A 13,647-nucleotide genomic window follows, 5' to 3' on the forward strand; every position below is an offset into this window, starting at 1 on the left:
GGCAGGCTGGGGAGTCAGACAAAAAAGGTCACATCAGATGTGGACTAATAGATCTGGTGGCTCTACAGAAGTAGGGGAAGATCACAGAGAGGCATGCAAAATTGAAAATGTGGAGGGGAAAATCTGTGCAAAACAATGCTTGGGAAAGTGAAGTTTTAGTCTTGGAAACAGGGTTTCTTATTTAGAACCCTTTCTAGTAACCATTATAGTCATACTGTGATCACTTATATTGGAATAACTCATGTGATGATTAAACAGTGTAGTGATATCATGGGAGAAATAAATTGATTTATAATGCAGACATTCCTTTTAAAGGTCTGGAACTGTGGTGTGTACGTGTGTGTGTTTGTGCATGTATAAGGTGGGTGTGAGGGTATTTGCGTTCAACATGCAAAGCCATTAGTTTGGTCTGGTGTGACAGTGGGGAACGCCTGGAGCTCAGAGGAGGTGTTGTCATTCCTGTCCTGCCCCCTCCAGGACCTGGAGGTGTGACATCATCAACAGCAATAATGAAGGCAGCTCATCAATGGCTGCATGGCCCCGGGGCTATAAAAGGAAGTCAGGGAGTCCAGAGACTTATCATAAGTGATAGGAGCCAACCACCAAACCATACCTGACTTCACGCCAACACAACTTTAACTTGTATCAGACTGAGGACAAGCTCCACCAGAGGTATGTTCAGCTTGTTCTAGTCAGAGTTGTAGACCGGACACACCTCAACTCAAGGTTATTCTTTTATTTAATTTAGATAAATCTGTTTTTTTAGGCTGACATTTGGGATATATTTGAATTTTTAAATGAGGACTTCAAGATAAAAACAAACACACAACTTACATTTTACTAAAAAAATGTAATGGATTGATATCCAGTAACTTCCTCGCTTGTTTTAACACAAGCCTGAAAGTCGTACATTTAAAATTCTGTTATTTTGTTCAGGAAATATATTTCAAGTTGTGAAAGTATTTTAATTTACAAGAAAGCATGATTTTGAGATATTTTTTTCTTTTCTTAACAGATCATCAAGGCAACATGTGCAATCTGGACTATAAAATCATGTTTATTTCACTCTGCATTTTACACCTCGTCCCTGTCAGTGAAGAGCGCTCCCTAAGGTAACCCCCCCACCCCCCATCACCACTACTACAAGTTAATTGGGCTGCCTCATACAGCCTCTTTAACGCCCCTTCTTGTCAGCACACTCTTTTTGGTTTGTTTTTGCAATGTTAAACTGAGCTATAGGCCTATTTCATGATCCTGCACAGTAAGAGGACGGTCAGTGAGGTCCAGCTCATGCACAACCTCGGGGAGCTCAAGCAGGTGCAGGAGCGTCGGGAGTGGCTGCAGATGAGGCTCCGGGCCATCCACGCCGGTCCGGCTTATTGGGGCAGCAGCAGCAGCGGGGAGGCGGGCCGGACCAAGAGGAGACTACCAGAGGAGCTGCCCGACCTGAGCGACATGACACCGGAGCAGATCCAGCACGCTCTGAGCACGCTCTCTCATCATGATTTGGGTTGATCTTATTTGACCGTCGACAGTCGCAGCAACATTTCCAACACCCTTTTTACAGAATTTTAGGCAACTTTCTATTTATTTATTTGTATTTTTGTTTAAACATGTATAGGTGTCTGAATGTGTCCGTCCTTTATTCGAATGTATTTTCTTTTTATTTATTTGACATATTTTCACTATTTCTTTTTATTTATTATTATCAAACTGAATTGGACCAACAATGTTGTTTATGATTTGACAATGCCCTCATCAATGGGCTTTCCTGTCTTTCATTTCAATTTAATTTAAATATAGGCTAGTTTAAATGTAAATGAAATTGTTTGTGTGTGTATATAAGCTGTATATATATATATATATATATATATAGAGAGAGAGAGAGAGAGAGAGAGAGAGAGAGAGATACATATATATATATAGATATATAGAGATATATTGATATGTATCTTTAAAATAGGCCGTTTTATTTTTATAATTACGATTAGGAACAAAAATATTTATTATTTTATATTATTATTATTATTTATTATTTTATTTTATATATTATTATTATTATTATTATTATTATTATTATATTATAATTATTTCATAAGTATGTGTTTGGCGCACTGTGTAATATGAATACATAAAAATGAATTAATTAAACAGCTTTTATTGATGTTGTTTTGATGGTTATTGATACATTCAGATATGAAGGCTACTGTTCTCCACATTCATGCTGAAATAGATTATGCGTGTGTGCGCGTGTGTGCACAGCTCTCTTTAATATTGGTGCACGCGGGTGTGGGGGGTGGGATGTGCTGTTATCTCGCGAGATGTCTCACGCCAGCTCCGCGTTCCCAAAAACCAAAACAGAAGAGTCCACCAGCCCAGCAGCAGCAGCAGCAGTTAGTGTTAGTTGATGTAAACTGTGTCTCTGCTCTCGTCTTTGTGTCTCACACCAGTGGAGCTGGTCGCTCAGCAACCGGACAGAACATCGACCCGGAATGTAACACGAGGAGGTAAAGACACGTTGTTTTAAACTCTTTGTTTAGAGAGACAGCTAACGGCGGCTAACGGCAGCTAACGGCTGCTAACGGTCAGTGCTAGCCACCCGGTTAGCCGAGCGGTCAACAGTAGATGAACCAGGCTAACCAAACAGTGTAAACTCCTCTAACCCGCGCTAAACACTCTGTGCAGCACCATGTCCACTGACTTCTGGCTCTTTACATCGTTGGTGAGTTTACTAGGTCAGACTCTCTGGATATACCAACAGAGAGTTGATGTTGGAGACAGAATACATGCCAGTTATTCCTTCAGCGCTAACTGTTAGTTAACTGTTCAACTACCGTTAGCACTACTGAGATATGTGTCCGGTTAAAAGGTAACCTTAATATCTCTACACTGTAAACTACCTCCAGCCACACTGACCACACATTGTCTAGACCATGGGTCAGTAACCTTTACTATCAAAAGAGCCATTTTAGACAAAATAAAGAAAACAAAATCTGTCTGGAGCCGCAAAACATTTTAGCATTGTGATGAAGGTAACACAGTTTATAGTCTAAGTATGTAAGTCAAATCAGTGAGGGCCAGAGACAATGTACTACGAAGTATTAGGGCCACATTGAGGGAAAAAACATCTGAGATTTACATAATAAAGTCAGAATATTATAGGAAAAAAGTCGTAATGTTACGAGAAAAAAATAGTAATATTACTCATAATATTCCAACTTTTTTTCTCATAAACGTGACTTTTATTCTCTAAATATTACAACTTTATTCTCGAAATCTCAGATTTATTTTTTTTCCTCAATGTGGCCCTAATACTCCGCCGTACCGTCATACCATAGACCTACAACAATGAGAAATGAAAATGTAAACAAGAAACAGTTATTCATTTCCATTTTTATAGATCCACAGGGAGCCACTGGAGAGGAGCTAAAGAGACACATGTGGCTCCGGAGACGCAGGTTGCTGACCCCTGGTCTAGCATGAGGAGGCGTAGAGAAATTACTTAACCTTTACATTTATCAATCTAGGTTTAATTTTTGAACCTGTAGGAACACACACAAGTGCAGCCTACTTGTATCTGCATACAAATTCATATCATAAAGCATTACAGTCTTTTCCATAAATCAGACGTTTGTCAGTTTTGTGAGGTCAGCAGTGTTCCCGCTGTGACTGCATCATCTGCATATACAGTATTCCTGTGGAGTTGAAACACCACAGCCCTGGTTGTCAAGTGGGTATATTAAGTAGTCGGGAGGATGGTGTCGTAGTACAGACAGATGTTCTGATGGTTAATCCCACACTGTGCATTATCTGAATTACTCATAAGATAAACTATGGTAAAGCCGGCGGTGACCTATTGATGGCTCCATCTGGATCATGAAATGTAAAAGAGTTGACCTTTGCAAAACAGACGGAGTATGCTGTCGATGGTGAGAGAGGTGATAAACAACAAGTGAGGTTATGTGTCTGTCTTGATTTTTTATTTTACTGCACTCGAAATAAGTAGAGTAGGAAGAATGTAGCCCTGTTTATCAGGGAATGATAGCACCAGCTCTGTGTCCCTTATGTGCAAGCCTGGGCCAGTTTACTGTAGTGGAAAGGAGAAGGCTACCTGGAGGTCATGACGGTGAAATACAGTTCCAAATCAACCAAATACAAGTTATATATGCACGACAATTACAGAGAAGAAGCAGACACTGGCAATGAAAAGCTTAAATCTCAGGCTCCCTCCAACAATATGCTGTATATATATATATATATATACACTGAAAACCGGTGAACCGGCGACAGGGTCAGACCCAAGGCTCATTGATGCATGTGGGGAGCGAAGGCTGGCCCGTGTTGTCCGATCCAATAGAAGAGCTACTGGAGCTCAAATTGCTGAAAAAGTTAATACTGGTTCCGATAGAAAGGTGTCAGATCACACAAAAGTTCAAATCTAGCGATCAGATATACATTTATATGTATATCTGATCGCTAGATTTTTTATTTTGTGTGATTTTCTTTCTTTTTTTATATATATATATATATATATATATATATATATATATATTCAACAACATGCAAAAAGACATATTTAGTAACTATGATGTGACATTTATCACACATTGATAATAATGATCTTTCTGTCTGCACCGCAGATGGCTAACATTAGTATTGGTAGCCTCTTGGATGAAACTAGTTGTACAGATCTACCGCTATGTAATATAATCTTATAAAACTAGATTTCATTTATTTTTGTTATTTTTTTATATATAAACTGGAAAAACAAAGTTCGGAAACTTGTGTTTGGTGGATTATTTCTCTGTTGTTACAATGCTAATTGTCATTGTATTTTACATCGTTGGAAAGCCTGTTTATTTACCTTCAAAATGATGTCCAACTTGTAAGGATCATGCATTTGTGGGATGAGCAGCATAGCTGATTATGTGGGTAGCGCCCAAGAAAAATTTGCCAAAATGCTCTTCCAATAGAAGAGCTACTGGAGCTCAAACTGCTGAAAAAAGTTAATGCTGGTTCCGATAGAAAGGTGTCAGAACACACAGTGAGGAGCAGTTTGTTGCGTATGGGGCTGTGTAGCGGCATACCGGTCCAGGTGCCCATGCTGTCTTAATGTTATGGCTGATCGGTGTGTGTATGTGTATGTGTACGTGTATGTGTACGTGTATGTGTACGTGTATGTGTACGTGTATGTGTATGTGTATGTGTATATATATATATATATATATGTATATATGTATATATACATATATATATATATATATATATATATATATATGTATGTATATATATATGTATATATGTATATATATATATGTATATATGTATATATATATATATATATACATATATATATATATATATATATGTATATATATATATATATGTATATATGTATATATATATATATATATACATATATGTATATATGTATATATATACATGTGTATATGTATGTATACATGTATGTGTATATATATATATATATATATATATATATATATGTGTGTATATATATATATATATATATATATATATATATACATACATATACATACATACATATATATATATATATAGATATATATATATATATGTCTGTATATATATATATATATATATATATATATATATATATACATATACATATATATATATACATATATATATATATATATATATATATATATTTTTTTTTTTTGTTTTTCTTCGTGGAAGACAGGTATACAGTATTTGCAAAATTAATTAAAGGTCCCATATTTTAAAAAGTGACATTTTCATGTCTTTCATATTATAAAACAGGTACACACATTGTGAGGTCACAAATATACAATATTTAGACCATCTAAATGTTTCCCAGTTTATATCCTGTTGCAGTGTATGTGAATAACATCAGCTGACAAGAAGTAAACATGGACCCAAGCTGTTGCCTAGCAACGCAATTCTGTTGCCATTCCATTGAAATACACTAAAACGGAGTGTTTCAGACAGAGGGTAAATACAGGGTATATTCAGGGAGACAGTATGAGAAAAATCAAGTTTTTTTTTTAATTACAGCATGTAAACATGTTCTAGTAGAAACCCAAAATACAAGTATAAACCTGAAAATGAGCACGATATGGGACCTTTAAGTGAATGTAAAGAAGAGAGAGAGACAGACAGACAGACAGACAGACAGAGAGAGGTGTAGAGCATGGGGTGTAGAGGTACTCCATGGATGGACCAGCTCCATCCTGGTGATGTGCTGATGGTCACTTTTCACCACCCTCTGTAGAGCCTTGCGGTTGAGATTGGAGCCACTGCCTTACCAGGCGGTGATGCAGCTGTCAGGATACTCTCCATGGTGCACCGGTAGAAGTTGCAGAGTATCCTGGAGTCCATGTTGAACCTCCTCAGCCTAGCAGAGGAACATGAGGTGCTGTCTAGCTGTCTTGGTGATGGTGTCTGTGTGGTGACTGAGTCCAGGTCAGGTGAATGGTCTAATAAATATAACGGGTTAGGCTGAGTAATACTTAATACCTGGATCTTCTTGACATTTCCTTTCCCAAAACATGTTTTTTTTTTCTCACTTTGTTGAGAATACAAACAGCTGAAATAGGAATTTGAGGGGGTGTTCAAGTGGGCTAGATAATTTAGATTCTGACTTAATGCACCATTTCCATATCATTGTTTTTCTTCAAATGTAATTGTGGCTCTTGGTGATAAACGGCGCTAAAGACATCCTGCTGCTGTTGATGATGATATAAGGAGACCTGTTCTGTAGTTATTAACGACCAACGTCCATTGCGATGCATTTACTGTACCAGAGTGGGAGTTTTACAAGGAGCACGTGAAGGCAGCATCGCTCTGATCCAGTCGAGCACGCGGCCATTCACAGTTTACGGTCCCTCCGGTGACTCGGGATGAATCGCCGGTGCTCGTCTCCTCTCGCCGTTTAAGACACATTTAAAGCTTCGGGGTCGAAGCGGTGGATTGTTTTTTGTTTTTACCGGTTTGTGAGATCCGGGTCGAGTGTGTGTGAAACGATGCTGATGAAGTGTGAAAGTAATGATCGAGGATGCTGAAGCTGCCGGAAAGCCCGCTTTGTTCGGAGGAGCGCGAGGCTTTTGTGCCGCTGTCATCCCTCAGCTCATCCCCTGCTGCTTTGTCTTCACATTGCCCAAAGACACAGAGACCGACCGGTAGGTGCATGTCCGCTCTCACACAGCACCGTCACCGTGTTACATGTTCACAGCTAGCAGCTCTCGGTGTGATCTACTGTAATTCTAATAGTGACCTAGAAAGAGAATCACTGCCTGTATTATCCTGGATGGGACTCGTCTGACTCTGATAGGCTGCTCATTAGAGAGCAGGCTAAATAGTGATCTTATGATATCTATATTCCATGATAAGAGAAATTCCCACAATAGTCCCTAAATGTATAAAAAGTAAGGATGCTCTTGTTGTTATGTGGGGGTACTTCCCTGTTACTATCCAATATTCAGCATCCTTTTAATGGATTTCCAGCCAGACTGCTGCACTGAGCAGCTCCTCTGCCCTTGGCCGTCAGTGTGTCGGTGTCAGCAGCCCCTAAATAATAGATGGGACCCTCACCCCTTGGGGCTCTCACCTCATGCTTTTAATAGACTGCCTTGCATCTGCATCTTGACTTATTGTGTAGTAGATGTGTTTGGTGAACTTGACTTGTGTTTAACACCTCGAACGTGCACCCAAAGCTTTTTGTAAGCACCGTATAGGCCATTGACCCAGTCAGCAAAAAGAAAAAGGAAATTGTGTTATCAAGGGAAGGGGGGTGGGGGGGTCGATGCCCAGTAACAGGAAATTGGACAAGTGAAATATTAGCCCCCTCTCTTAGTTCTCTCTGGCTGTGTGAAATCTTGGCCGCTGTAGATTTGCATTGCCATGTGAAAGATGAGAGGAGCTGCCTGCCCTGAGTGAAATATTGCCTCCTCAGTTCCTTTGTTCCCTCCAGCCTGCTGCTCTGGCCGCTGGCTGCCTGCCTTTTTGGCTGGAAGACCCGCTTTTGTTTTTTATTATCCCATTTCTGCCCAAGCATTAAAATCCCATTGGAGGTGAAACATGCATTTATGCTATAAAGTCAGGCACGAGTATAAATGCACCCATATTACAACCAGTCATATCTCGGATAGATCACTTAATTGTGGCAGTTTGAAAAGGCAGTATTCTCTTCAGTATAATGTAATATAACCATGGTATAATGAATAATAGGCCTGGTGACTGTTCTGTTCCTTTCTGTGAAAAACCTTGAATGCTGTTTTTTTTCACCTTATCAGTGATGGGTAGAATGTGTTCTATAGGCTGAGGGAAGATGTCCTCTGTGTGTCAGATAGCTCACCTGAACACACACACTGTGTGTGTGTGTGTGTGTGTGCGCACACACACTTGCGTCTTTGTGTGCTTATTTCTTCCTTTCCACAGCTGCTATGGTGACCCCTTGTCTTCAAGGACATTGCCATTCTGCCGCTATGCTGTGAAGCTGACATGTTATAAACACAGCAGGGTTTACCTGGTTAACTCCTTGATTTCTAAAATGTTACCCTTTTTGAGTAGAGTTAAAAATTAAAAAGTTAACCAGCACCATATGCATTGATTTTCTTTAACATTTATATTTTTGACAACATTAAATCCTCTGTAAATGCGTTTTTACATCCTTTGTGTCCATATAGGGTTTGTTTGAATGTGTTGTGCACAAGATTTAGAGTTAAGATGCGTTCACATGGTAACGAATTTGCTCTTTGCAAATAGTAGGGTGCAGAGGCAAAGTGTGGCGCAGGTATACGTCATCAAAAAGTGGTTACAGCACATACAGCGATCTCATTGGTTAAAGCTGCAGTGGGTAGAAATGGAGCAAATATGATTTAAAAAAAGTTATTTTTATAAAACGGTCACCATATCATGACAGTAGTGCATGAGACAGGTAATCTGAAAAAAATCATGTGCCTCTGTGTCCTCCAGTGCTCCTAACAGCATCTGCAAGATTTCACAGACCGGAGGAAAGCAAGCAGTAAGAGCTGATCTGGAGCCTGCCATCCAGCTGCCCGTCTATGAGAGCCGGCTGTCAATCACTCACGAACTCCAACCAAACGGTCAAACTAGGCAGCGCTGATCAAATATGAATCAATATTCTGTTACGTTAATGCCTATTTCTCTCCTCAGATGTTCTCAGAATCATCTTGTAGTGCACGGTTTAGCTGTAAAATGAGAAAGTTTGTGACCCGGCAGCCATGTTGAGATCAGTTGAGGAAATACCAAGCACCGCCCAACAGCCGGAGCACAGCCAATTGGAGCGCTAGATGTTCTAAAGCCTGAAAACAGAACCATGAGGAGGTGCAGAAGTCTAGTTTTCTCTCAGAACACTTGAATTACAATATGCGGAAAGGTTATTATGGAATTTTTGCCCAATGATGCCAAAAAATGGTTTTAAGGTCAGCGGCAACCAAGATCAAAGTTTCGAGCAGTGTGCCACGCCAAGGGTAGCGCTTCCACCTAGTTGGGTATCACCGTCTCCCCATAGGGAAACAATGGCACAGCCAGCACAGAGTGGTTTTTACTGCTGATCATGTGCGATTCAGTTAGCCTCTCGATCAGCCAGCTGGTCCAGCACGTTAACATGTCAGCCAGTATCCAGGGAGGTTTCTCTCATAACCAGCCTATTCACGGGGGCATGGTGCATGGGAACAAAAGACTAAAGCAATAATGAACAGCTCACCCTCGGGTTTACGAGAACGGATATGCTATTGATTTATTTGGTGTAAATTAAATATAAAACCTCCATGCTAGATCTGCCTCAATGAGCGAGGTCGGGGGGGAGTAGAAGTCTGCTCTTTTTACGTCACTAACCCCATTTTTGTAAACTAATAAAAAAAAGAAGCCTCTCTCTTTCTGTCTCTCCGCCCCTTTTGCTCCCATGTTCTATCTCTCTGACTCCATAGCCTACAGTAGATGGTCATCATCATATTTCATAGCAGCTCCTCTCCTCTCTCAGGAGAGCCAGGCTCTCTTCATTACTGAGACCTGGATGTGTTTCTGGCTTACAAGCTCAACTCTATTGATCAGATAGGCCAGCTACGCTGTCGCTGTGGAAGTGAAATGGATCCATTCATCAACCTAAACTACAGGACTGTAATTTATCATAATGCAACCATAACCCTAACCCTAACCCTGCCTTACACATATTGCTTAAACAAGTAATATGTGTAAGGCAGTCCTGTCATGTGATACATGATGCGACTACTTGTTTTTGTCACCTCATTTACTTGATATTTCAGACCAATAGCCAGTCCAATATTATTGGCCAGCATTAAACCAATGCTTCCAGTATTAGTAGTTCAAATGCTAGCTCACACGAGCACTTCTAATGCCCTCATTTCCCCTTCATCCCTTCTCCCAGGTTCACATCTTTATATTTTTACTATTTAGTTTGCATATTTCAAATTGTCCATTTGCAGCTGCATTATATGCCTCTAAAATCATTGGTCTCCCTACTACCAACCTCCCAGCCCTCATTGACACCGCCATCACATGACCCCAGCCACCCCCTGAACTGCTTCGCTCTGCTCCCGGCCATCCGTCCGCAGATACAGATCTCTGATCTGTAAAAAAGCCCGCTACAGGATGAGCTGCGTGCCTCTCTGCCATCACTGCCCTCAACAAACCGTAGCAGCAACACTTGTGACTGTTTTGGTGATTGATGTTCATTAATTGTTCTTCTGTATGAACAGGCTGTGGAAACTAATATCCTCTATCTATCTATCTATCTATCTATCTGGTTGTCAAACTCATCAGCATTACATAGCCTGTACTTAAGTGCTTTTGAGCCTGTGCATTATTAAAATACATTACAAAATGGAAAAAAGACTATTTAAGGCAAGATTTTATTATGTTTATGAAAATTAAAACCTGAAAACAAAAATGTCAAGAGTCATACCATCACATAACATCAGTGTTTGAGTGGATGCCTTGCTCCTGTGCATTAAACCTGCAGTAGTCAGTATATTTTTGGCATCATTGGGCAGAAATTCCATAATAACTTTTCAGCATATTGTAATTCAAGTGTTGTGAGAGAAAACTAGACTTCTGCTCCTCCTCATGGCTCTGTTTTCAGGCTTCAGAAAATCTAGCCCGTGACGGGAGACTTTGACCAATCACAGGTCATTTCATTGAGAGAGCGTTCCTATTGGCTGTGCTCCGGTCATGTGACCGGAACTTGGCGTTCCATCACCAGATTTCACAGCGGCGGCGGCGTCACAAACTTTCTCATTTTACAGCTAAACCGTGCACTACAAGATGATTCTGAAAACATTTGAGGAGAGGAATAAGCATTACAGTAACATAATATTGATTCATATTTGATCAGCGCTGCCTAGTTTGACCGTTTGGTCGGAGTTTGCTAGTGATTGACAGCCGGCTCTCATAGACAGCAGATGGACAGCAGACCTCAGATCAGCTCTTACTGCTTGTTTTCCTCCGGTCTGTGAAATCTTGCAGATGCCGTTAGGAACGAACCTCTCCAGGAAGCATCACTTGCTCCAAGGCAAGGTGGAGTGGTTGTTACCTGTCAGTCAGAAAATCTCTGAAGAAAACCAGCCGGTGGAGCAAGTAAACAGTCGAGGCCATTTCAGTTTGTTGTCCTGTACCTAAGTGAGTTCCGCTTACTCAAGATTGTTTCACATGGATACACACACTCTAATGGATGCTGGGGCGCTGGTGTGTGCACGTAGCTGCAGACTGAGGTTGGTGGGTTGGTGTCGGCCCCTGTTTCTGCAGCACTCTGCTCCTGTTAAGGGTTCACTCGAGTTGACTGCAGACTTTTTTACAGGCTCTCCTCTCGTTCCACAGCTCAGCACTCTAAAAGCAAACCCCTTTACCCTGAGCGGTTTCTGCACAATTTTGCGTGGATGACTGTAAACTACATTTCATCGTGCAGTCTTTTATTGTGTAATGGCAATAATAGGTCATTGAATCGTTGAATGAGATGCAAATCATGCATCAGTGCTTTGGTTTCTGTATGATTAGGAGTCATCCCTCTCGGACTCGACATTGTGACCATATTACACTTTTATGGCAGTTTGGAATTCAGACTTCTCCCCCGTGCCCACCATAGCGTCAGCATTCGCAGCAGTAAGCTTCATTTTCAACATTCAACTGCAGGAAGAAAATAGAGTTGAAACAAAAGATATTTGGAGATTGTAATGTAGTCAGTATTTTACAACTGTGTCAAAATGGTCATAAATGAATGACACTGGTAGTCATGTACCTCTGGGCCATCTTGCTTCAACAAATCTCTTTGGTGTAGTCCAGTTTGAACTAAGTATTTGCCACAATATTCAGCAAAAAGTTGTGCAGTCTGACTTTAAGTTCAGAAGCTGTTCATGTTCATAACTTTGATTTCCTCTGTGGGCTCTCATTTTTCCATCAGTGACCGGCAGTGTGGTTTGTCAGTATTGGACTGCGACCACCAACAGCAGCAGCAGCAGGTCACCACCATGAGTCTGTACGGAGCCGGGGCCAGTGGCGGGGCCAGTGGCGGGGCCAGTGGCGGGGCCAGTGGCGGGGCCAGTGGCGGGACCAGTGACGGGAACAGTGGCGAGGCCAGTGGCGGTGCCAGTGGCGGGGCCAGTTGCGGTGCCTCCGGCGGGGCGAGAGAAAGAGGAGGAGCAGAACATTACCGGGACCAACAGCGGCGTTCCAGCGACCGCTCACGTGACTCCTCCCATGAGAGAGGAGAGAGCCAGCTGACGCCCTGCATCAGGAATGTCACTTCTCCCACTCGCCAGCACGGTAAGGAGGAAAGAAAGAAGAAAGGATTATTGGTCCTGATTACACAGCCCAAAAGGGCTTTCAGGGCCAGCCATTGTTTTGTCCCAATCTCTTACCAACAGGTATGTATGCGTTTGTCTGAAAGCTTGCTTCACTGGTGTTCATGTGTCGTCCCCCTCTCCCACAGACCGCGAACGTGGCGACGGAGGCTCGTCCTCCAGATCCTCCAGTCCACGTCCTCCCAGGGTTTCTATTCCCTATTCCCACATCGGAGGGGCCCTGATCGGGGGACACATACCTCTGCCCCTGGGTACTCCTGGAGCAGACCACCTCTCAAAGACACTGGGCCCCGGGGCGTGTGACATGATCTACGTGTATGACCTCTGCAGTAAAGAGGGGCATCGCAGTGGACTGAGGCTGGGAGAAAGAGTCACGCTCATTGTGGATAATACAAGATTTGTGGTGGATCCTGCCATCTTCACAGCTCAACCAAACACCATGCTGGGCAGGTATGACTGTCAGATAGATTCAATGTAGGTAAAGATGTTATACAATAACTTAAAGGTGAAAAGATCATGGGATGCATAAAACTACTTGCAGCCTAAAATGATAAACGGTCTCCAATGAGTCTAAACACACAACAAGTTTCCTTTTGCTCCGTTCACCTTTCACTCCTGTCAATCCCAGAAACTAAAAGCTTTAACTGTAGTGGTGCTGAAAGAACAGCGCCCTCCTCCTCTTTCATTCCTTATTCTCCTTTCATGTCCCAAAGCATTCCAGTTGACTAGTTACATTTGAGCTGGTCGCTCCCACTGTAAAATGCAGTTCCAGGGCTGCCACTTCTCTCAACAATGGTCAAGTCGAGAG

At 41.6% G+C, this 13,647-nt stretch overlaps 2 protein-coding genes across 9 annotated transcripts in view; both read left to right on the top strand.

The window, feature by feature from the left end:
• Window positions 1-539: 539 nt before the first annotated feature.
• Window positions 540-2,141, top strand: pth1a (parathyroid hormone 1a). The gene is made up of 3 exons (XM_037767709.1): window positions 540-672; window positions 1,016-1,112; window positions 1,263-2,141. Exons 2-3 carry the CDS (start codon window positions 1,030-1,032, stop codon window positions 1,513-1,515), a joined length of 336 nt encoding a protein of 111 aa, XP_037623637.1. The 5' UTR covers window positions 540-672; window positions 1,016-1,029; the 3' UTR covers window positions 1,516-2,141.
• A 145-nt stretch (window positions 2,142-2,286) lies between these two features.
• The window catches only part of LOC119487027 (BTB/POZ domain-containing protein 10-like), a 25,136-nt gene continuing 13,775 nt past the window's right edge, over window positions 2,287-13,647 (top strand). Inside the window, exons 1-4 of one of the 8 annotated variants that reach the window (XM_037767658.1) lie at window positions 2,287-2,507; window positions 12,440-12,575; window positions 12,612-12,801; window positions 12,968-13,313. In XM_037767658.1, coding sequence (XP_037623586.1) covers window positions 2,302-2,507; window positions 12,440-12,575; window positions 12,612-12,801; window positions 12,968-13,313 — 878 coding nt within the window. In that variant the 5' untranslated portion in view covers window positions 2,287-2,301. Of the gene's footprint in view, window positions 2,508-2,561; window positions 2,723-6,842; window positions 7,182-12,439; window positions 12,802-12,967; window positions 13,314-13,647 lie in introns of those variants that run through there. The other 7 variants (XM_037767660.1, XM_037767661.1, XM_037767656.1 and 4 more) reach the window with 7 other exon arrangements.

The sequence above is a fragment of the Sebastes umbrosus genome, chromosome 4, assembly GCF_015220745.1.
Source record: "Sebastes umbrosus isolate fSebUmb1 chromosome 4, fSebUmb1.pri, whole genome shotgun sequence".
Taxonomy (NCBI): Eukaryota; Metazoa; Chordata; class Actinopteri; order Perciformes; family Sebastidae; genus Sebastes; species Sebastes umbrosus.